Source organism: Archocentrus centrarchus, chromosome 16, assembly GCF_007364275.1.
Source record: "Archocentrus centrarchus isolate MPI-CPG fArcCen1 chromosome 16, fArcCen1, whole genome shotgun sequence".
In the NCBI taxonomy this organism is placed as follows: domain Eukaryota; kingdom Metazoa; phylum Chordata; class Actinopteri; order Cichliformes; family Cichlidae; genus Archocentrus; species Archocentrus centrarchus.
Window position 1 is genome coordinate 37732271 of NC_044361.1, and position 26147 is coordinate 37758417.

A 26147-nucleotide genomic window follows, 5' to 3' on the forward strand; every position below is an offset into this window, starting at 1 on the left:
ACACACACACACACACACACACACACACACACACACACACACACACACACACACACACACACACACACACACACACACACACACACACACACACACAAATAACAAAACAACACAGAAACAGATTCTTTCAGATTGGTGGTTTACATCTCTGTGTGTGTGTGTGTGTGGGGGGGGGGTTCCCACTTGCATACATCTACATGACCCATAGTGACCTGTGAGGCTCTTCCAGCAGCATGAACCTACTCATCCATCTCTGTTTCTTTTTCTCCCACTCTGTGTCTCTGTCTCTGAGTCACAATGCAGTCACCATCCCACACTGTGTGGGGAGACAAGGGCTTCTGATGTATGAGAGTGGTAGAAAGCGTGGGAAGAATAAACTGCATTGCTCAGAGATTTGTGAGTACGTGTTTGCTTCTCTTTGTGTATGTGCCAGTGAATCTTACAGGTTAGTGATCCCTGGACACATCTGAATATGTTTCATATACCATAGCATGCCGTATGGGCTTTAAATGGAGCAGTTTAATGCATTCCCAAAGTAACTTGGAGAAACACTGTGAAGAAAAACAATGAGGCATTCATCAGCTACAGAGGGAACGCCAAAGCTGTGGAGAGCTAAGGACACAGCAGAGCGACACAGCGGGGGCGATTTTCAGTCTTAATAGTCATGTGGGGGAAGGTTGAGGAGGTGGGGAATCCACTCAAGTCTGGGTAGGCAATAAATCCGGAGGCTCTGGCAGTTCCCACAGGAGCACTTTAGCCTGATGCTCGACACATTGGGGGACTGGGAGGAAGACAACCTGTAAACAGTCCAAGTACTTTTCAACAGCACTCAGCAGTTCTTTAACTGTTGTGGAAATCAACACAAACACACAACAATATGGCTGAACTCACAGTTGTACTGGTGGAGACTTCTAAAATAATTACACCGAGCTGTCTGACAAGCAAAATCATGAGGAGTGTGCAAGTGCCATTGAGGCTGTATCAGCGGCCGTCTCTGCCAAAGATGGATGTACGTCGAGAGGAAAAAAAAACTTAAAAGCCTTATTTCACTGAGACGTCTGTCAGACTGCAGGAAAAGTACCAAAAAGCATCTGATCCCTGTGGTGAAAGACCTTTTCAGGCTTTTCTTATCGTTCCTTCTGAAATGGAGCATCCATCTTCGGAATTGAAATGTCTGGTTGGCTGACCTGCACCTGAAACCAAAGAGTAGCCCTCATGATATGTATTTATAGACAAGGGGTTTGAGCGCAGAGGTTCAGGGATGGCAGTGCTACAGAAGGTGAAAAGTGTAATGGATTGTGCTCCTCAGCTGATGGAGCTAAAAAGATGGCACAGGCTTATGCTGATTCTGATCTGCTCGAGTGTGAGGGATTAACAGCCTGATTGGTTTGTGAGTAATCTACAGTGGGAGCATCGTGTTCATGTGTATGGGAATTTGTTAGATTTGAAAAAATTGACTTTGTCTAATACATGAGGTACTAGCTCATTTCTGATGCACACCACTGAACTGTGCTCGCAGTTTCACACGTCAGTCTCACATTTGAATAAAAGTCTGAATCACTCGCTGACAAAATCACATCAGCAATCGGAGCAGGTTGGACCTCTGAACATCTCTGAAACACCAGGAGGAAGAAAGAAGCAGCACAAATAAAAATACTGAGATATATCTTTAATAATTGTTGTTTATTTACTTACAGAACACATACAGTTTGCACACTTTTAAATCTCCTCTCTCTACTAAAGGAACTTTGCATTATCACAGTCCTAACAGATCCTTATTTACTAGATCTTCATTTCAGCCTCTGTCTGTAACAAGCTGTTTTAGCTATGTTCTCTTTCATCTGTGGCCAAAATGCACCCTAAACCTAATCCTAAATGTTCTGTTGGTTATCTGGAGGATGTTAGGAGGCTGTGATAATGCAGCCGGACGTGTGTGCCTGAGACGAGCACATTAGGGATATCCACTCTCTGTGATGTTATGAAGATCTAAATGTAAGTAAAACTGTCAGAAACAGAGTATTTAGGGATGAGTCAAATATAAAGTGCTTAACACTTGACAGTAAGTGTGCTTGTCATTTGCCAGTGTGATTGTCATAGTGACCAATCACTCCTGAAGTAAGCTAACAGAGCTTGAAGTAACAATTACTATGAGACAGCTCCCCACAATGATGAAGGTCCTTTTCTTTTGGATACTGAGCAACATGCTACACAAACAAACTTACCCTGTCAGGATATTTTCATAATGTGCTTTAATTGACTAGCAACAGCAATGGAGCATTTAAATCGACACAATTTGATAGGCATTTGAAAAGTTGAACTTATTTATATTCAAAACACAAAGTAAAGCAACACAATTCAGTTTGGCAATGTGTGATGTCAACCCACTCAAAATGAATGAGGGATGAGAATGTTAGAACCTGAAACCCCCTTAGAGCCAGCCTTATGGCAGAGTTTAGAATAATGATGCATTGTGTGTGACATTTCCAGGATGTGTCACGTAGCCCATCGTCTTTGTCAATCGTCTGTCTCACACACAGTACAAATACGCATGAGGTCAGCTGTCTACACTGCTCTCTTCACTCACGCCACACACACACACACACACACACACACACACACACACACACACACACACACACACACGTGTATACTTTCACATTTCACTTTATTAGTATACCTACAGTGAATGTGATTTGGCTTACAACTTACTCCAAATATGGTGAACACAATGCTGCTGTTGTTGCCATGGTTGGTTTTAGGCTACTATAATATTAAGGAAGGCTTGTAGAAATTGCAGGTGGCGGTTTGGGAGGGAGATGTTAGGATAGTAGGATAGTAGACTAGAAGATTACTAGTTCCAATGTCAGATGCTGGCATCAACTTCTCTCTTTAATCTCTGACACACACACACAGTGTTTCCATTCAGCCTTTCTAGTGCACATTTTATTTTATGAATTAAAAATCTTAAAATATCACAAAAACTGTTTAAAATTGGCTGAAATGGAAAAAGTCAGTGACATGATGATATTGTTTACAAAATTTAGATAATTTCATTCCTTTTTGAGGTCTACGTCACACTTGTTAAATAATTGAAGTTGCATTTATATGTTGTTGTTGTTGTTGCTGTATGTTGTTTAGTTTGAATTGCAGTGCTTTTATTTTGAAGGTAAAGCCTGCTTACAAGTCTCTTTGCACTGCTCATGGGTCAGCAGGTGTGAAAACAAGTAGCAAGTGTGAGTTTGAGTGTGTGTGATGTGCTCCAGAGAAAGTATGCTAGTAGAAATGGATTTACTTGTAGTGTTTTAAGGAAACATCAGAATAATGGAGACTAATTCCCTCCTTGCAGCATGCAGCCAGTAACGTATTTATTAGTTTTATTTTTGTTTTCATTTTCATCATATTTTACGTTAAAAGTCTTTCTTTTCTCAGTGCTGTGTATTTAGTTTTTATGGTTGGATCTAGAAAGAAGTCTTTGAATAAACCAGTAGAAAGAATTCCACTTGTATCTACCTGTGCTTCGAAGGAAGTAGAATGTGTACCAATGGAAAACGCATGTGGTGACTGTGCATTTATAGTTAGAGGAGTAACCAACATATGGCAGCACGGTGGAGCAGTGGTTAGTGCTGCTGCCTCACAGTTAGAATACCATCTGGAAGGTCTGGGTTTGATTCCACCTTGGCCTGGGCCTCTCCCTCTCTCTGTGTGGAGTTTGCATGTTCTCCCCGTGCTTGCGTGGGGTTTTTCCGGGTACTCCGGTTTCCTCCCACAGTCCAAAGACATGTGCTTACTGGGGTTAGGTTAATTCGCTACTCTAAATTGCCCATAGGTGTGAGTGTGAAAGGTTGGCCCTACAACAGGCTGGCGACCTGTTCAGGGTGTACCCTGCCTCTCGCCCTATGACAGCTGGGATTGGCTCCACCCCCCACCCCCCCGCGACCCTGAACAGGATGAGCGGAAGCGAATGGATGGAGTAACCAACATGAAACCAGAGACCTGTCTGTGGGAGAGAAACAAGCAACTGTGAAGCTGAGAGAAGATGGAAAACCAATCAGAGCCATTACAACTGTTTGGAACGTCCTGAAGAAGAAAGTCATCACTGGTGTACTACTGTAAGTACCAGATGTGGAACAGGCAGATCGAGGAACACAACAGCAGCTGATGACAGAAACATTGTAAGTGCTGTAAAAAAAGACACTAAAACAGTTACTGTTAGTGACATCATCAACAACCTCCAGAGGGCAGGAGTGAAGGTATCACAGTCTACTGTTCACACAAGACTTCATGAAGAGTCTTCACCAGAAGGACTGATGAGACAAAGATGAACCTTTACCAAGATGATGGAAAGACTTAAGTTTAGAGAAAGAAAGGATCTGCTCCTGATCCCAAACACACGAGCTCATCTATGAAACACAGTGGGAATAATGTTGTGACTTTGGCTTGTATGGTTTCTCCCGGGATGGGCTCATATTCTTTGATGATGTCACATGCGATGGCAGCAGTGCGATGAAGTCAGAAGTTTACAGAAACATTTTGTCTGCAAATTTAAAGAAAGATACAACCAAACTGGGAGATCCTTCATTATGTAGCAAGATAATGACCCAAAACTACAACGGGGTTCATCAGGGGGTGGCCTGGTCAATCCCCAGACTTAAACCTTATAGAGCATTTTACCTGCTAAAGAGGAGACTGAAGGGAGTAACCCCCCCCTGCAGTGACAGCCTGGAAAAGCATCACAAAAGAAAAATGCAAAAGTTTAGTGATGTCAGTGGGACACATGCTTGATGCAGCTATTGCAAGTAAAGGATTTGCAAGTAAATATTTTAATAAATATATTTTTAATATAAAACTATACTTTAATATAAAAATAAAGGGACTTGCCTCACTGTTCCAATACTTTTGGAGGGGAGTTTATGACCAATGGCAAACGCAAGTTAAATCTCCAAAGCAGCACTTACCACAGATCTTAGCCATTTAACCTGCGTTGTCGCTGACATGACATGTTTAAATGTTCCACAGACTTAGCAAGAATCACTGTAATAACCCTATATTGGGTGTGAAGCACACAAGTGCACTTGCACAAATGTGTCGGCCTTAATGCGCTTGGTGTTAAAGGGTTTAGTATAGATGATCTAACAGTTCTTTTCAGTTGTCCAGCGTGTTTATGCAGAGCTGTAGAACATCTCTGCTACATAATAGAATAGAATAGACCAGGTTATGCATAAAAGAGTGGATCTGTAGAGATTTATATATTTTCTGTGTCCAGAGCTTCAAGTCAATAAAATGGACTAAAGGGAAGGATTCCAGAAAAAGACTTCTGATTAGGTTGTTACTTCTATTTTGAGCAACACCTCAGAGCATTCACACAGGTCTTCTGTAAAATTACAAGATGCAGCCGAGGTTGCTGCAAGTCAGGCTGTTCAGAGAGTGTTACAAGAATGAGAAAGAGAACAGTTAGAAATTGAGTGTCTTGAAGCAGAAGTTAATAAAAACAAAGATAGCTGAACAGGAGGCAGCAGCAGTAAAATATCAGTTAGGAAAAAAAAAGAAGAGGTTAAACCAAGAATACAGAGCGAGGAAGAGAAAGTTCAAATTAAGGCTTAACTGGAGGAACATCATCCAGCTCTACAAAAGACTCTGGAGGAAAAAGAGAGAAGAATCCAGCGTCTGGAGGCAGTGAACTATGTCACTGCAACAAGCATGCTGGTCTGTCATAGAAGAGGAGCAAGAGGACATAATTCAACCTAAGATTGTTGTGGATAGTAAGGTCCATGCTCCCACAGGCTCTTTGCCCCAGTATATTCTGCTGTACCACAAGCTGTGGCCATTTCTTCAAATGACAACAGAACCCATTTAAGTGCTGGCAGGAACCTTAAGTGCCAACAGAATTCCACTTCCTGAACTTGCAGTGACTGGAAACTCTCCTTTGAGAGACTGATTGACCAGAAAAATATTCAAGACAAGGAGAAAATCTATTACCTTCACAGATATAAGTGGATATACTAAGAAAGAAATTGATGGCTATTTCCTCCCTGGAATTGAATCGGCTTATGTTGTTGCATTTGAGATTTTAGATGAGATACGTGGAAACCCATTTACAATTGCAAAGGCATATAGAGACAAGCTCCAAGCATGGCCCAAGACACGCTTCAAGGAAGAGCTTTGAACTCAGGCAGTTTGTTGACTTTCTCCGTAGTCGCAGTAATTGTGTCAGAGTTACCTGACTGGCTAACAGCAAGGTGGAATAGAATAGAATAGAACTTTATTGTCATTATACATACAACAAATTAATCATTATACAACAAATTATATAACGTCATTCCATCATAATAGACAAGTTGTTAAAATAGAACCACCAGTTTACACACATGATTTCATTTCAGCCCACAGGATTCACATACAAGTGTGGAAAATAATTATTTGATCTCCTGCTGACTTTGTAAATATGTTTACCTTCAAAGAAATGAAGAGACTGTTTTTACAGTAGTTTCATCTTAATGGAGAGAGACAAAATAACCAAAAATCCAGAAAAACATGTTACATAAAAATTATAAATTTGTTTGAACATAATTGAGTGAAATAACTATTTAATTGTCTACAACCCAGCCAGAATTCTGCCTCCCACAGACTGGCTGTGTGACCATGTGGCACACAGATTAAAATCAATCAATCAATTACAGACACTCCTGAACTCAACTTGTTATATATGTAAAGCACACCTGAAAATGGAATCAATTTCTTCCATTCTAACCCCTCCATCACCATTGGCAAGACCAAAGAGCTGTCAACAGACATCAGAGACAAGTCCTGCACAAGGCTGGAATGGGCTACAAGACCATCAGCAAGAAGCTTGGTGAGAAGGACTAAGAACTGCAGGTGCGATTATTTGGAAATTGAAGAAAAATATATAAAATGAGCATCAGTCACCCTCAGTTTGGAGCTCGATGTAAGGTTGTGGCTCATGGGGTGAGGATGATCATGAAGAAGGTAGTGGATCAGTCCAAAAATACACAGGACAGGAGCTTTGCTAGTGACCTGAAGACAGTTGAGACCACAGTCACCAAGGACACCATTGGTAACACACTACACGGTAATGGACTGAAATCTTGTAGCACCCACAAGGTCCCCCAGCTCAAGAAAGCACATGTACAGGCCCATGTCAAGTTTGCCAGTGAATATCTGAATGATTCAGAGAGGGCTTTGGAGAAAGTGCGGTGGTCAGATGAAACCAAAACTGAACATTAGGGTCATGAAGTGACCAAGTAGCTTAGTTGCCAAGGGTGGCTGTGTCTCAGGAGGTAGAGCAGGTCATCTACTAATTGGAAAGTTGGTGGTTTGATTCCTGACTGCTCCAGTCTGCATGCCAAAATGTTTTTGGGCAAGATAGTAATCCCCACATTGCTCTCCGACGCAGCTGTTGGAGTTTGACTGTTTGTGAATGTTAGATAGTAAACACTATAGAAGGAAGTGCTTGTGTGAATGTGTAAATGCAAACATGTTGTATGAAGTGCTTTGAGTGCTCAGATACAAAAGCACTATCTAAGCACTAGTCCATTTACAACACCTCTCTAAAAAGAACATGGCAGCACAGATTTTGTTTGCAAAGTTGCATCTGAAAAAACCACAAGACTCTTGTAATAATGTACTTTCAACAGACAAGACCAAAGTGGAGATGTTTCACCATAATACACCGCACCAAATTTGGTGAAAAAACAAACACAGCATATCAGCACAAAAACCTTTTACCAGCTGTCAGCACGGTGGTGGAGGGGTGATGATTTGGGCTTGTATTGCAGCCACAGGACCTGGGCACTTTGCAGTCACTGAGTTGACCATGCTGCTCTGTATAGCAAAGTATTCTAGATGTGAGGTCATCTGCATAACAGCTAAAGCTTGGCCAAAACAGGGTCATGCAACAGTACAATGATCCCAAGCCCAGCAGCAAATCTATAACAGAATGGCTGAAAAAGAAAAGAATAACTGTGTAGCAATGGCCTGGTAAAAGTCCAGATCTCAATCTCCTTGAATATCATTCATGCAAGTGCTTTCGATCAGATGTTCACACTCCAACAGTTGCATCACAGAGCAACTTGGGGTTTGGTATCTTGCCCAAGGATACTTTGGCGTACAGACTGGAGCAGCCAGGGATTGAACCGTCAACCTTCCAATTAGTAGGTGACCTGCGCTACGTCCTGAGCTACAGCCACCCCATATAAGCAAGTCAGCTGTTAGTCACGAGGATGAGGACCGTGGCACTTAATGTGTCTGTCTTGTCATGTTTAAATAGAACCATAAAGCCATATATTTACTGTGCTAAAAAAAATTATTCTGTGTTTAAAACAATAAAATGCCTGTGTCTGTTAATATTCAGCCAGTGTTCCTCCGCAATCGCAGCTAGTTACTGTGTTTTGATATAATTTCAACATGTCTGACAATAAGTGATTCCAGTGTGGTGGGAGGAAATTGTATAAAACCAGCAATGAAAGGCACCTTTAGGAGCTGTTAGCACACCTAAAACAATTTTAGCTTTCAATGAGAAATTTAGTGTCCCATGATGCTCTAAATGCTATTTCACAAGCCTTTTATCTCTGACAAGAGTGAAACAGTGGAGGAAGTCAGGTGAGAAGTTCTTGTCTCTGTGAGTGTGGTTTGAAGCATTTTCACTTCTTATTAGGTGGGTAAGGCTGTAGACAAGGAACGACTGATGACATCCATTTAATGAACTGGGAACATTCAAAGCAGGTGCTGTATTGTTCATATTATTGCAATAAGTGACAGTTACTTTTGTTAAAGCTGTTTGACAATGCCAGATGTCACATATAGTAATGAAGCAACAGAAAATTATCAGCAAGGATGGGGAGTTAAGAACTGATGCCATTTAAACTGCTTTTCAATTTGAAAATAGTCTGATCCATCACATGCCTCTAAGCTTATCACGTCCTTTTATTGATGTCGCCTTATTTTTGGCACAATTTCACAAAACAGAGCCACAAAACTCAAAAATGCAACACTGAAAAACAGTTCAATTTGTTCTTCACTTAACATGAAAGTGTGAGTAGTAAAGGTGGAAACATTAGCATTATGTTGAAACATGTTATGCACGTCTGTGTTCCTCAGTGATGGTTCAGTGGTTGAATGATGGACAATCACTCTGCACACTTCTTAGTTATTCAAAGTATAATTAATTTGATAACTAATTAACAATTGTAGACAAAGCTTCAAACAAAATGTTCTAACTGTGATATGTTATGCTGGGTCTTCAATGCTTTAAATTTCTCTTTTGGAGGTTGGGGGTGGGGTGTTGGACAGTCAACAGGAACCTTAATGATGTCATTTTTCTCCTGGTCAAAGAAACAGAGACCCAAGATTTCTGTCGTTAAAACTTGCTAAAAGCGTGACCTGCATGCACTGGGACACATTAATACCGTACGTTCCTTCATTATATTTTTTGAGTAACATTTGCTGTAACCTTCAGAAGCCGGTTGTTTCTACCTTTTCTAAAACACAAACAAAAAATCTCAAACCATATTTGCAGAGCCCTTTTCTTTTTTAAAGATTCATAACTGAAACCAGTGGATTTGGAGCAGAATGCTGCTGGGGCATTATGAGGGTTACTGTGCTTACAGGTTACAGTGCCTGGCACTGGCAGAGGAGCTGACTGGGCGCACACTGGCTAGTTCACTAACAGGTTAAACTTCCCATTCAACAGGAAGAGGCTGATGAATGGGAGGCAGTTGTGTTAAGATTTTATTTATGGGTTTATTATTTAATTTAGATGTAGAATACAGAATTGAGCTACATGTAGAGACAAGAGTGAACAGTTAGAAGAGACCATTACTGAGTTAATAACAATCAGTAGTTACATTTTTGTTGCTGCTAAGGAGGAAATTTCATGTGTAGCAAGTTAGTGCCAGTAATGAAATAATAAAAATGGATACAAATAAAAACATTGCACTGGTCTGAGTCTAGTGACTGTGTGGATAAGTGTATGTAAAATGTGAGCTGCCTTCATCCCCTTGAGGCAGGAATCTTTGCTCTGTCACATGTGTACTGTTACAGTGGTGGATGCTCATATTAAACATGACCACAGTTTCAAATTATGAGGTTATAGGTGATCTCTGTGAGACAAACATTCAGGACTTCATGCACACTTTTTTTTTAATACTCTTGGTTCTGTATGATATCATAGATAGGGGATATTCCTAATATGGTCTTTTTTTGTGTCTATAATGAACTTCCTGAAAGTCACCTTCGCCTCCTGTTTGGAGTGATGGGATAAGTGGACGGGCATCTCCTGTTACAGCTCCAGTTTCTGCACCTTTGAAATCATCAATAGGTGCCATCAACCACACACACACACACACACACACACACACACACACACACACACACACACACACACACACACACACACACACACACACACACACAACTTTCTCATGTCATGTACATGAGGCAGGCAGTCAAAAGAAAGTGGGGAAGGGTTTGTCTCTGACAATGGATAAACTGAGGAGCTGCATCGAGGCTCATCGAGGCTGAGCCATAACGATTATTTGGAACTATTAATCATACAAAATTAGTCTAGTGGAGTTGAAGAACAAAAAAGATGTCTTAGTGGAAATAACATCTTTTGATAAGATAATGTTTAATCTTCTGTTTGCTGCCATTGGCCTCTTCACCCTGTTATGCTAATTGTAATATATCTGAGTTTTGGGCAGTTTTTGAGACCACTACATCATCAGTGTTATTTCTTTTCCCCAAGAAACTTAAATAAATTACATAAAGTACATTAAAAAAAAAAAAAAAAGAAAAATAGCAGAAAATGCCAGTTGTTGCAGAAATGATGCTAATTAAAAGTCATATCCAAATTGATATTTAATTTATTTCTGTCTTTTAATTTGTCAGAAGGTTCAATAAAAACTCCAGTTTAGAAATATAAACATTTTCTATCAATTATTTCATGGTTTGGGCTCAGTTAACATACACCAGGTCACCAGCGACGCGTCGAGGTTCAGGGGACGGTCGGATCTTCTAGTTTCTGAAAATATGCCTGTTTAGAACCCGAACCCTAGACGGGCTGCCGATGCCCTGCTGGTTGCTGAGAGGTGATTCCAGAGCGCTGCGTTACACTTACAGTTGGATGCAGAATTTTAAAAAACTGACAATCATGGCTTTATTTTGATAGTGTGAAGCTTGAGGAATCTGTTATATAAAGCCCTTGTTTTCCCTTACAGGCAATGTGAGAAACCATTTCCATCCTATTCATTCAGAAAGCATCTGTTAATATTATAATATACAGTCAATTATAACATGCAGTTTACATTAGTAATGTATTACAGCCAGTCAGCAGTGTCAGTCTGTTGAATTTAACAGCATATTGTCTCTAAGAAATATGACATAATGAAAATAATCTCCTGCTGCTGCAAATGAACACACAGTCAATAAAAATAAATGTGGGAGCATAATTCCCTCTTTTATGAGGATGCTTACACATGAGCATTTTCATTCTTGGAGGATTCTAACATGGTGACAGAATCCTACTATTCTCTGCACTCTTTTCATTTCCCCTCTTTCATCTTATCTGTCCAAACACCCCCCCCCCCCCCCCCCTTTCTGTTCCTGTCTGCCTTCATCTCCTTCTCTCCTCCCCTCTCCACTCCCTCCTTTCACCGCCTGTTATCTCTGCCATGCAGTTGACTGCTTCTGTCCTCTGGGTGTCAGCACTCGCCTTATCCTTCATTCAGCCATGCAGCTTTGTGTGAACCGCTCACCACATTTTTCTGCCCGAGTTTCATGTTTTCATGATTATTTCCTCCTGTCCTCATGTCTCTGTCTTTAACATTTCCACTCCAACTCTCCAACCCCCCCCAGCTGCCTGCTTGTTTCCTCAACAGCTGTCAACATCATATTTCATCTTTTTCCTTCCCATTACAGCTCTGTGCACACATGCACACGCTTCTCAATCAATAAGTCTGCAGTAACCGTATCTATAAGATGTACGTGTGTGTGTGTGTGTGTGGTTGATGGCACCTATTGATGATTTCAAAGGTGCAGAAACTGGAGCTGTAACAGGAGATGCCCGTCCACTTATCCCATCACTCCAAACAGGAGGCGAAGGTGACTTTCAGGAAGTTCATTATAGACACAAAAAAAGCTCCTGATTCACATGCGTGCACCCAGTGAACTGCGCAGCCACTCTCACCCACACACACAGCAGTGAAGGGGAATGTGTGTGTTTTTGAAGACAACTGAAGGTCAAAATAAAGAGGAGGCTTTGGGAGGTGAAGTGGGAGGGGTGAGTCTAAGGAATACTGAGGTGGCGTGGACTCTGCAGTCACTCCTGCTACCAGGGAGTGTGCTGACAAAAGACCCCATCTGAATTATTGAGAATATAATGAAATGTCCTTGCAGAGGGAGAAAGACAACACTGCATTACTCTACCCCACCCCCACCCCCTTCACCCTTTCTGACTCTGATTACTGGGAAGGAAAGAAAACGGGGAAAAAAAAGTTCACTCTTTTCAGCCCCCCCCCGGAGAAGAATGAATCTTATCTGTAAATGCCCCCCCCCCCCCCCCCCCCCCCACTTATTTTTCCCTCTTGCCTTGATAAAGCCTTCATTTGACAGGAAAAGCACTGGTCCTCTGCTCCAAACTGCAGTTCATCCTTCTCTTTATTGATGAAGCATATTTGTTCACAATAAACCAAAATGATTCAGGAGAGTAGCTGAAGGTTATTATGTTGCACAAAGCTCACTTTAGTTCCCCCTAAAAGAAGGACTTCAGTAAAAATCTGTGTTTTGTTCACATGGAAAACTGCCCTTTGTTCAGCAGTGAAGGGGACCAGAGGTCTAAATACCCCCCCCCCCCCCCCCCCCCCCCCCCCCTTCTTTCATTCTTTCTTTCTTTCTTTCTTGACCACCGATTGCCAAGAATTGCAAAACAATTAAAAGCCAAAAATCCCATACTGTGATAGTGAAGGTTTGGGGATTCAAGAACTTATCAAAGGAACTGTCTTCCAGTTTGTTTAATCTGTGACTAAAATGCAGCTGAACCCTGAACCTGATCCTCTGAGTGGTGTTGGTCACTTGGTAGATATTAAACATTCAGCCTGTGCTGTTGTTGGATTTGAGCAGAAATCCTCCTGAGAACGGAGGAAAAAATTATCTTTCAATTGAACTTTTTTTTTGTGACCAGTGCAGAGGACATAAGGTCTCAGGAGGATATGGTGTAAATATATTCTTTAAATGTAAAAATAATGATTTGAACGGGGACCAAACAGCAGGGTCAGAGACGAGCGGAAAAGCAAAGAAGCAGGAGAATTTCAGAGTGCTACTAGGTGAATTTTATATGAGGCCAGAGGCTTACCCCAGTGTGAACACACTCAGGCATACAGTGGCATGCAGAAGTATTCATACCCCTTGAACTTTTCCATATTTTGTCACATTACAACCACAAACATAAACATATTTCACTGGAATTTAATGTGAAAGACCAACACAAAGTGGTTACAATTGTGACGTGGAAAGAAAATTATACATGATCCAAAACATTTTTTACAAATAAAAAACTGAAAAGTGTGGTGTGCAAAAGTATTCAGCCCCCTTTTCTCTGAGTGCAAACAATTGCATTCAGAAGTTGCCTGATGACTGCTAATGACTACAAAGAGTCCACCTGTGTGTAATCTAATCTCAGTACAAATACAGCTGCTCTATGACGGCCTCAGAGGTTGGTTAGGAGAATATTGGGGAGTAAACAGCATCATGAAGTTCTCATGGCTCAATACTTTTTCACACCACACTTTTCAGTTTTTTATTTGTAAAAAATGTTTTGAATCATGTATAATTTTCTTTCCACTTCACAATCGTATACCACTTTGTGTTGGTCTTTCACATTAAATTCCAGTGAAATATATTTATGTTTGTGGTTGTAATGTGACAAAATATGGAAAAGTTCAAGGGGTATGAATACTTTTGCAAGCCACTGTAAATAAAGGTCAATAGATTGTCTCTTGAAAAAATAACAAATATGTGGTTTTATTCTTAGAAAATAAAACAAAGATTCCTAGAACAGGAGGAACTTATGCATTTATTCTGAGTGGCAGATGTAAACACATTGATGTGTAACAGTGTGGTTCACTACTGTGGAGCTCTATAGCACAGAGGACTCAGATTCTGGGTCTGGCTTTGATATATACACAGTACTTGTTAGTATATAAATCCATTGTTGCTTTGACTCCTTTAATTATATTTTTTGGTGATAAGAAAACTCTACACATTATTCTTGAGCAGGTCAGTGCGCTGTGAGTGAGGCTCAGTCGGTTTCTTCCTCTTTGAAATCTCTGTTTTCTTCATTACTTTTCCTTTTTCTTTCCCAACTTAAAATGTGACATCCTGTCTCAGGCATTCATGTGATAACACTGGAACAGCAGTGGATGACGGCGACATCTCGTTGTCATGGTAATGACATTCCCTTTCTGGTGACTGGTCCGGCAGAAACACAGATGAAGGCGGCTCTCCGAGCCGAGCCCTCTTTCCTGCAGCGTTTGCCACGTACCTCACACAGGAGTGCACTAAAAACCTCCACATCACACACGCGGCACCAATTCGCTCTTCAGTTCAGGTCTCAAACAAACCCACAGCGCCAGTAAACCGACTCAAACTGATAACACATCATCACATGAAAGAAACCAGCAGAGAGCATTACACCTTATTAGAGCGCACAAAATGTCATGTTAGCATGTCCTGTGGAATATCATAAAGTGTCATGATTCTGGGTTCTGTTCTGCTGTTTCCTGTCAGATTCTGTTAGCCTCTAATCTTTGACTCACCTGGGTCCTGTAAGTTAATTACACCAAATGCTCCCCAGTTGTCAGATAATCATAATTAAGCTTTCCTTTCTATTTCTGGCAATTTTGTACTTTAGTTTTTCTGGTATTCCCTGTTCCTATTTGGGATTGATAGGAATCTTCTGCCTGCTCTTTGCTGGAATCTCCTCTCATGGAATTTTGCCGCGTCAGACCACAGATTCAGACACTTCCTTTTCCTCTTTCTGAAATTGTTATATGAGGTCATCAGTGTCAGTCGATGTTATGTGATTTTTTTTCTTTAATTCTATTTATTCTTATTTATGAATTTCTTTGTCTAAGGTCTCTCATTATCAAAGATTATCACGTAATGTTAATAACAAAGAAAAGAAACATCAAAAGTGCAGTAATATGCCAGTCACATACTTCACATACACTTAGGACTATACTTACATAACTGCCACTCAGTTATATAAGTAATCTATAACTCAGTTATGTTTATTAACTGGATGGAGAGATTGTAATGATCCACTGAGGTCTTTCTTAATTCATCTCAGTTACAGGTTATGGAAGTCAGTTTAAATGTGGAAAAACCTTTGAGCTATTTTAGGCTACACGCTAGCATGCTTCACTTTCCTCAGACACCCACTTCCTGTTTGGAGACTCATTGCTTCATGCTGTGTCGACCCCTCCATCAGCCCAGCATCCACCCATGGCTCTCAGCGATCATCACAAGCTAATTTTTGTGTTTATTATATTTTCAGGGAGTGAAGTCAAAAAACAAACTAGCTGCATTTTTCTGCGCTTATAAAACGCAGTTATGTGACTGAACTTTATCATACACAAGGTAACAAAGTCATTCTGAGACAGCACATCCTTCCTAAATTAATTAAGAAAAAGTGCAATATCATGAAGACAACAATGACTGTTTATTTATAAATAATAAAATGAAAATTGCGTGCAATTTATGTAGGCTTGACAATTTAACGTAAAGAACAGCTGCACTATTCATGCACTATTGTTTACATTCTATAATGGGCAACCACACAAAGGGTAGATAAAAGCTGTGATACCATGCAGAGGGTTTTGTATGCACAGGTTGGATTCAGGTCAAGCAGAATATCTAACTGGGTCACGCCAATTACATTTTTCACCTTTTGCTTTCCAGTGAAAATGATCTTTGTGTCATATACACACACATTAACACATTAACACCAGTTGCACTGATGTAATTATCAGAGATACAGGCTCTACAGGAAGTTTTATTTTGGAAATTGACTGTGTTATCTTAAGTGGCAGCAGTCAGCTTCTTCCAGTTTGCCTCAGGGGTTGTCATTCTACATCATCATATCATGTGCATAAATTAGTTTTCATAATAATAACGGAATGCTCACCCTGCTTCTATTATTTCATGTAACGCCCCTCTCTCACCTCCAGCCACAGAACTGCCACTCCACCAACTTCAAGATGGCTAAAATATTAACATGTAGAATGATGGACAGTGACCTGAACTGCTTCTTCATGCTGGCTCTGACAGCTGGAATGACTTCATTGCTTCAGTAGTTGCATTGCCTTTGATTTGTTGGGGAGTTGTCTTCCTGCACTGGTTATTCACTGAATGAGTGCAGTCACAGAAACATGATCAAATCCAGTTTCACAGCTATAAGTAAACACTTGGTCAACACTCGGTCAGTCTGCTGACAACAAACACATATCGACTGTGATCGCTGGTGCTGCTAATTTCATCTCTGAAGGGAAAGAAAATCATTGACACTTTTTTCACTGCGATCTGTCTCTTTCAGTCCATAAAGTTTGACTCACAACGCTGACATGGTGAGATGACACACAGCTGTAGAGGAATTGAAATGTGTGTGTGTGTGTGTGTGTGTGTGTGTGTGCGCGAGTGTGCGACTCTTTCAACTGAATCAAGTGCTCTCCACAGTGCCCTCCCTGATTCAGGGCCTCACCCTAAAGGAAATTGATTTGCAAGTAATTAAAAATGTGTGTGTCTGGATGTTGGCCAACTTCATGTTCTATTCATGCAGATTAATACATATTTGCCATCGCCTGAGGGGGCTGAAAGGCATCTGTCTGTGCCATTAAACATTTATGAGCATGCAGGACACACGCAGTGAGAGAAAGAGAGACGAGACATTCAGACAGTGCTCTGCCCGCTACTCCTCATATCAGCACACATCTTAATGGAGGACATTAAATCACAATGGCCAAACAGGGAATTTCACAGTGACAATGGCATTCATCACATCTCTGTTTTAGAGGAAAAATCTCTCAGATCCTCTTTTGCTGTTAGATATCATCAGTCTGATGCAGGCTTACTTAAACTCCGTGTCTCATCCACTAGCTGCTTCTTTAATGCTTTAGTACCTTTTTGATAAACCAGGTCCTTCATATGTATAAGAATAGTTTGACTGCTAATTCTTGGACATCAGACCCTTGGTAGGTCTGATGACTGCACTGTGTCCTACTGTTATAGGTTCTCCCCATATGTGGCCATCCCAGGCTTTTATTGTGAAAATAGCCCTCTAATGTATTTACTGTCCTACCAGGGGTCAGTCACACTTCATTCCTGTTGGTAGTTCAACTCACCTCAAAGTTGAGATCAAAAAAAAAAGGACTTGCCCACTTCACATTGTTGCAGTCGTCACTGGTCACTGTATTTCAGTAATATTGTGCGGTCTGTTGCTGTGTGTATGCCCGTTTAGGATGCACTGAGGTGTCTGTCACCTCCATGAACCTGGCTTCTTCTTCATTATGCATCTGGGTTGAGACTTGAACCTGTGGAGCTTTCCAGGGAGGGTTGTTGTTCAGCTGTTTGTTCTCCTCGGTGTGGTGCAATATCCTGTAGATGCCTGGACCTTGGTAGTTTCTGTATTTTGTGCATTCTTATCCCAAGATGCATCTCCCCATCACAGACAATGTGATGGTGCCAGTTGGTGCCTTGTGTTGGTGGTTTTAAGTATTTTGTATTTCTATTAAAAAAAAAATCCATCTACTTTATTTCACTTTTTACTTTCACTCATTGATCAAACTCTTGGTTTGGGGTATGGAAGGCTGTGGTTTGGGTAAAACCCGACGCTCCAGAATAGCAGCAGGAATCGCAGTAACGCTGGCCCTGCTTAATACATCACACAGTCACTAAAGGACACCGTCTGTGTAAATGAGCAGTGCCAGTAGCTTTAACAATATTAATCGATGCCTGGGGACTACACTGGGTTTTTTTGACTGGGCAACTTTTGTGCATAAAAATGGAATTGAAAAAGAGAAATGGAGACAATATCGAAAGAGGAATACAGCTGTTTTCCTGACATTTAAATGTCTTTTTTTTTTTATTTCCATGTCCTCTGTGCATTTCTGTTTCCCGTCAGCAAATAGATTTGCTGAATCATCAAACCAAGATGGCGCCGGTGAGGTCAGCAGCCGTCGTACCTGCTCCTACGCTTTGTTTGTATATATTAGGTTTAGCTCTAATTTTTGACTTTATAATTCCGCCTGCTCTGTGTCATATCACGTATGACAGACAGACTCTTTTTAATATCAGAATACAGCACTCTGGCTGTATTCTGACACCTTTTTCTCCCGACCCGACTTGGCCTCAGGACATACTGCGTTTCCAGTGGGCCAGCTCAAACAAAGGACGGACCAGGTCACGGACAAGGCCCCGAGGGAAAAGAGCCGGCGTAAGAGAGAGGCTGAGGCGCAGAGCGCACCAAACGCCACTGCCGAGCATCCTGTTGGCTAATGTCCAGTCACTGGATAACAAGCTGGATGAACTCAGGGCCAGGATACAGTTTCAGAGGGACATAAGGGACTGCAACATCATCTGTCTCACGGAGACATGGCTGACTCCCCTCATACCGGACCACGCCGTACAGCCGTCGGAGTTCTTCAGTGTTCATCGCACGGACAGAACGAGTGAGTCTGGAAAATCAAGAGGAGGAGGTGTGTGCCTAATGATTAATAACAACTGGTGTGACAGTAGGAATGTTGTCCTTCTGAAACAATCATGTTCACCTAACCTGGAGCTCCTAACCCTGAAATGCCGTCCCCACTACCTGCCCCGCGAGTTTACTTCGGTCATCTTCAGCGCCGTCTATATTCCACCTCAGGCGGACACAAACACTGCACTATCCGAGCTACATGAGGCGATTTCCACCTATCAGGCTAACCAGCGTGATGCGGCTCTCATCGTAGCCGGGGACTTTAACAGTGCAAACTTGAAAAAGCTGATACCGGAGTTGATTCAACACATCGACTGCCCCACCAGAGGAGAGAGGACCCTAGACCACTGCTATTCTCCATTCAAAGATGGCTACAAAGCAAAGCCTCTTCCGCCTTTTGGGAAGTCTGACCACACCTCTGTCCTTCTCATGCCGAAATACAAACAACGGCTCAGGCAGGACCCCCCTGCTGTGAGAGAAGTGACACGGTGGTCTGATCAAACAGAGGCCGCTCTGCAGGGTGCGTTGGATTCAACCGACTGGGACATGTTTCGCAGCAGCGCGGGCGGAGACATCGAGGATTTTACGGAAACTGTTGTGGGATTTATTGGGAAAGTTGTTGAAGACACTTCACTTAGGAGGACCATCAGGACTTTTCCCAACCAGAAGCCGTGGGTGGATAAATCTGTCCGCGACGCCCTGAGGTCCCGCACCGTTGCCTACAACTCCGGCCTCGCCTCTGGGAACATGGAGGACTACAAGGTTGCATCATACAACGTCCGCAGAGCGGTGAAAGAGGCTAAACATCGCTACGGCCGCAGACTGGAACAGCAACTACAACAGTCTGACCCCAGGGGACTGTGGCAGGGACTACGCACCATCACGGACTACAAAGCACCACACACACACCCGGTGAGTGCCGACGCTTCTCTGGCTGATGAACTCAACATCTTCTTTGCGCGCTTTGAGTCGGGAAGCCGACAGCCTGCTGCGCTCCCGGCCGGAGGGGCGGAGACACTCACTGTGCCGGAGCGCGACGTGAGGAGGGCGTTTAGACGTGTAAACACCAGGAAAGCGGCTGGACCAGACGGTATTAGCGGACGTGTCCTTAAGACCTGCGCTGACCAGCTGGCACCTGTGTTTACACTGATATTCAACCTCTCACTGAAACTGTGTGTGATTCCCACCTGCTTTAAAAAGTCCATCATAGTCCCTGTCCCAAAGAAACCACACCCCAGCAGCCCCAATGACTTCAGGCCCATAGCACTCACCTCTGTGGTGATGAAGTGTTTTGAGAGACTCATCAAGACATTCATCACCTCCTCACTGCCCACCACCCTCGACCCACTACAGTTTGCATACCGGCCAGACAGATCCACAGATGACGCCATATCCTTCCTCCTCCACAAGACCCTTTCACACATAGACACTGGTAAGGGGAACTATGTGAGAGTGCTGTTTGTAGATTACAGCTCAGCATTCAACACCATAGTTCCCTCCAGGCTGGTCTCTAAGCTGCTGGACCTGGGCCTGGGCCCATCCCTGTGCAGGTGGGTTCACAGCTTCCTGACCAGCAGACCACAGGTGGTACGAGTGGGTCACCTCACCTCATCCTCCCTCACCCTCAACACTGGATCCCCCCAAGGCTGTGTGCTCAGCCCTCTGCTGTACTCACTGTACACCCATGACTGCGAGGCCACGTCAGAGTTCAACGTCATCATCAAGTTTGCTGACGACACTGCTGTTGTGGGACTAATCTCTCACAATGAGGAGACAGCCTACAGGAGAGAGGTCTCCCGCCTGGAGAACTGGTGCCAGGAGAACCACCTCCTGCTCAACGTCAGCAAAACAAAGGAACTGATCGTGGACTTCAGCAGGAAGCAGCAGAGGGACTACCATCCACTTGTCATCAGTGGTGCTGAGGTGGAAAGAGTGGACACCTTCAAATACCTGGGAGTGACCATCTCACAGGACCTGTCCTGGACTCATCACATAAACATCACTGTGAAGAAGGCCAGACAGCGTCTCTACCTCCTCAGGCGGCTGAGAGACTTCAAGCTCCCACTCAAGGTGCTCAGGAACTTTTACACCTGCACCATCGAGAGCATCATGCGTGGGAGCATCACCACCTGGATGGGAAACTGCACCAAGCAGGACTTCATGGCCCTAAAAAGGGTGGTTCGTTCAGCTGAACGGACCATCAGAACCACCCTCCCCAACCTGCAGGACATTTACACCAAGCAGTGCAGGCTGAGGGCCATGAAGATCCTAAAACAGCCCAGCCACCCCGGACACTCTCTCTTCTCCCTGCTCCCATCAGGCCGGCGTTACCGCTGCCTGAGGGCTAAGACTGAAAGGTTGAAGAAGAGTTTTTACCCACAAGCCATCCGTCTGCTCAACTCTGAGCCCTAACTGGACTATTATTGCACAGTGTAAATATTATAATTTAAAAAGTGTGTATAGTGTATAGTATATAGAGTATAGTGTATAGTGTGAATTACTTTTTTTTATTTTTATTCTTCTTATTTATATGTGTGTGTATATAAGGTTGCAGGTACAAAATACATTTCACTGTGCATTGTACTGTGTATAACTGTGCATGTGACAAATAAACACTATCTTATCTTATTTAGCTTCTCCATTTAGTCTTTAAAACAAGGAAAAGTGAGATGTGCTGATTGGTTAGGGAGCCAGAGGCCAGTTGGCTACATTCTTCTGTAAATAAGCAGCTATGTTTGCTGTTATTTTTAATATGTAGTTAGAAGATGATGAAGAAACAAGTGCTTTGTTTACACCTTCACTGTATATCTCTCAACAACCTACAGCCCTGATCATATTACACGTGCAATATACTGCAGTAAAATTTGTGTTAGTCTCAATAACTTTTACTGTTCTTGAAGTCTTAAATATATTAGGAACTTTTCAGAATTCTATGGGAACTATTCCAGTTGTGGGTTCAAGGAAAAAGATAAGGAGGTAAAGCAGAGATGCAGACCTGGCTGAGTCAGTCTCTCCTGCAAGTGCTGAAAGTTAGTTTGAGTCCATTTTTTAGTACCTCCTCCTCTCCTCTGTGGCTGTGTCCTCATTTTCTGATGTTTCAGAAACATTGTCATAATGAACTGAAGGTGGATGGACCCAGATACAGACAGCAGCCACAGTTCAAAGGCTTTATTTATAAGAGCTGCTTGCAGAGAGTTACAGAAATTATCACAGAGGACTAGATGTGACAGGTTTTAGCTGGGAAACATCAAAAGTGCAGTAAATTTTCATGAAACTTGGGAGCTTTAAATAAGCAGCTATGGGTAGTTAAAGGTAAAGTGGAAATCTCTGGTGGCTAAATAGGCTTTTGCCCTTCAGAAGATTAACTGAATACAATATCTCAGCTGAACTATGGAAAAAGAGTGCAGAAGACCAAACACTAATGAGCACTGGAGAAAAAAAATCCCCCCACCAATTGAACTCGGGAGTGAGGGACGAGGCATCCTGGAAAGGAGGTGGCTTAGCCGGAGAGGCTTTAGCGGGAGTTGTGGTTCGAGGTTGAGGTGAGGTGGATGGAGCATTGTGAGCAGCCAGGGGTTGGAGGTTGGATAGAGTCCTGATACTGTTCCAGCAGTGTACACAGTATTTGTTTGTGTTGGCCAAGCATTATTTCTTGGTTAGTGAGAGCATTTTGAAGCATTGCTGCATCTGCAGAGTCCCATCTCGAGTTCCTGGCATTCTGTCATGAACTCCGAGTCGATGGACTCAGACGCAGACAGCAACTGTAGTTCAAATGCTTTATTTACACGGGCTGCTTGCACAGAGTTACTGGGGGCACAAGTTTGAATTTATTTTGGATTTTCTCTAATCCACACAGGGTCAGAAATATTCATACATGCAGGCTAGTCATCACAGTGTCCGGATGGCCTAACTCTTGGAGTGTAGAATATGAAAGTATGGCTGTGTTAGGATCACCACATATTGCTTTTTTTTGTTACAACACTGAACCAGCAAAGATGGTTCTGCTTGAAGCCGTATTTCTTCCTACACACTATACTCCTTGGCAGCTCTTCAAAACTGAAGCTTTGCATGGTTTACACTGTAGGATTAGAAGATCAGTCTCCATTAGATAAGCTCAACAACACATGTCACTACAACTGAAAAACACTGCTGCTGAGAAATGAACGTGCATCTCAGAAGAAGAGTTAACAGCAATGCAGTTCTTTATAGATAACCACTTCTGTCTGTGTGTCTCTAGGTGGCTGGAGTGTGTGGGGCCAGTGGGCACAGTGCAGCAGCGAGTGTGGTGGCGGGATCCAAACCCGGACTCGGACCTGTCAGTCACCTCCAGAGGAGTCGTACCTGTGTGAGGGCGTATTGGAGGAGGGCCGGCCCTGCAACTCACAGTCCTGCACCGGTGAGCTTCTCATTCTTCGTGTCCATTTCTGCGTGTGTGTCAGTGAGGATGCTTTTAAGCTCTGTGGTTAAATACAAGTATGTGGTGTGTGCAAAGTGTGCTTTACGGCTATTTTTTCTTTACCTTTCCTTTCTTAACATCTTGTTCATCTGCTTATGTATTCATTCTCTATAAGTCAGAGTTTTGACTTAAGGAGTGCATGTTGGAAAGGGGACTTTGATCGATGAAAAATAAGAATGACATGCTCAGGATTTCTGACAGAATGTCAACACGGGACAACATCTGAGCTCTGTTATGTTGAAACCATTTACCAAGAAGTGCTTTCACTGCAATGTTTCACTGATTAAAGCTTTCTTTATTTGTACAGAACTGACGGTGCATGACTGTCTGACAAATAACTCAAAAATCACATTACAGTAATTACTGTTGATGTTATTGAATGTCTTTTCTATTTAGTTATGCCATCACAAGGAGCATACAACAGCTGGCAATATAAAGACACTACTGCGCACATGCACAGCACATTAACACAGACAGCACAACACAAGTCCCAAGTTTGGCTGATGCTGTTCTGGGTGACCAATCACGTCACGGTTGTGTCCCAAATATAAGGCATTAATGAAGGAGCTCATTGCTAACCCCCGCCCCCTCCTCCCCCCGGCCTTGCCTCACCCTCCTTTAGGCAAAGGTCGCCATCTCTCTCGCAGCCAATCGCTTCGCTCGGTGGACAGCCGCAAGCGTGATGACGTAGACAAGCCTCGCAGCGGACAGCAGAGCTCCCAGACAGGTAAGACAACGGGACGCAGAGGGATCCCATGCATCAGTCACTGTGGCAGCTTGGGTGACCACTTGTGCAGCATATCATACAACAAACACAACACCCACATTATAGATAGCTGCACTCACTTAAAACACATCTATCAAATTCTCCCATAGTAGTGTCTCGTCTGCAATGGACTAATTCCAACATGGACCCTGCCTGAACATAGTGAAATTGTATTTTATGTGAAGTTATGGCAGGATGCGGTGCCCTGTCTATAAAACAGCATAGCAAATGGAGTCCTCCCTCTTTGTAAAAGTGATACTCCACCCAAAATCAAGAGAGCCAACATGACTAATAGTTCAACAGTCTGGGGCTTTGCCAACTTTTTATTTGTGAGGAAGACGAATTTCATTTCTTTGCTGAAAGTATGGACCTGAGTTTGGGTCAGTTTAGCCTGGCTTAGTTCTGCTAGATAAACTTACATTACAAGATTACAGCCATTAAAAACAAATGTGTTATGTTACAGTGTTACTCTACAGTTTCCTCTGAGTGTAATGACTCTATTTCATTTCATACTCAGCTGATATTAGTAGCATTTATTCCACCACATAACCAGCAACAAGGAACAGAGAAATGTGGCAACATTTATTAAAAATAATACATTTAACTGATTGCTTATTTGGAAATGGAGCTAAATAAGTGCTTAATTGAATTGCATTATGTTACTTAATCTAACTTTTTCATGCTTTACACCCAGCCCTGTTGCTTAGCATATAAAATGGGCCCTTGTGACATAGACGTCACTGACAGACAAATACAGTATGTGATTTGTTACACATCAAGGGCTACACGGTGGAACAATTTCTTGACAATTTCCAAACAAACATGGTGACAGTGATGTGAGATCAGGCTGCTGAAAGCTACTGTAGAGCATAACTACCCCTAAAAACACAGATTAAACTGGGTGTCAACCCTCAGTGCTAAGCTGGGCTAATCACCTCCTTATTCCAGCTGTGGCTGTGGTCCCAGCTGTCACAGGACAAAAGGCAGGGTACACCCTGGACAGCTTGCCAGCTGACCACAGCTATTGGTCTTTGGAAAACAAGGCAAAATACAAACCTGCCGACATCTGTTGGAATTATGAAATGTTACAGCAAAGATAGATTTTGAGTGGAGGATCATTTTTATTTGCTAATTGATCCCCCACTTTCCCTGCTTCCCACCTGAGACTGCCCACCTTTCCCTTATTGGTCAAATGACCCATTGAAGAGGCAGTCATGGCCAGTGAAAAGATGACTGACATATCCTAAGACAGAGGCATTCATTTCCACTGGAAGTCAATGCCAAGGATATGACATCAGAAACTCAGATAACAAAGAACAAGCAGACTGGAAGCTGGGGCCCATTTCAGGAGCTGCCTTCATTGAAGGACAGAGTTTAGGAAGTTGGGTTAGAGATTGGATATGTAGCTTCTTTCTAGGAAAAGTTATTTTCCTTGTCTTTATTGTGCAGTGGTTTTGAAAACTGACTAGAGTCCATTAGCTTTGTCTGCTAAAGAGAAGACATTTATAAGCACCTGTGAAACAGCCATATATACCTGTCAGGAAATATTAGGCCTTTAATGGAGGCAGCCCCTAAATGCAGCACAGCTAGGCTGTACCCTTTATCACACCACCACCCTTCCTCTTTTGGCCACAGAGGCTAGATCCTGCATGATAATTAGTTATGGCCCTCTCCTTTCCTTCCTCTTTCTTCCCCTATCCTCCTTTACCTTTACCCATCCCTTCCTCCTCAGTAGACTCAGCTTCAGGTGAGGAGTGGTCAGCGTGGAGTGTGTGTTCTGCCACGTGTGGGGAGGGCTGGCAGAGTCGCACTCGTTTCTGTGTGTCCTCCTCCTACAGCACCCAGTGTAGTGGGCCACTGCGAGAGCAGAGACCTTGCAACAACTCTGCTGTTTGTCCAGGTAAGACACCCCCCCACCCCACCCCTGCTGCCTTCCTGCGCTCGCCCAGCCCTCTCCTGGACCCTGCCTCACCCTTACAAGACAAGACCCACATGATGCGCCTCCACAGTGGCAGTTAACAAATCTGCAGCCCTTGGGATAATTGATACCATCACCTCACATGCATGACTGTGCTTGCAGTTTAACAGATATTTCAGGGTATTCTCAGGCTCTCGTACAAACAGGCAGGGAGACTCCTCAACTCTGAAAGCATTACCACGTCAAA

The 26147-nt window shown here is 42.8% G+C and overlaps 1 protein-coding gene across 1 annotated transcript in view; it reads left to right on the plus strand.

The window, feature by feature from the left end:
• Window positions 1-26147, plus strand: part of adgrb1a (adhesion G protein-coupled receptor B1a) — a 159846-nt gene that overhangs the window by 30561 nt on the left and 103138 nt on the right. The window contains exons 2-4 of the mRNA XM_030750073.1: window positions 22998-23156; window positions 23839-23943; window positions 25718-25882. Of these exons, the coding sequence (XP_030605933.1) occupies window positions 22998-23156; window positions 23839-23943; window positions 25718-25882 (429 nt within the window). The remainder of the gene's footprint in view (window positions 1-22997; window positions 23157-23838; window positions 23944-25717; window positions 25883-26147) is intronic.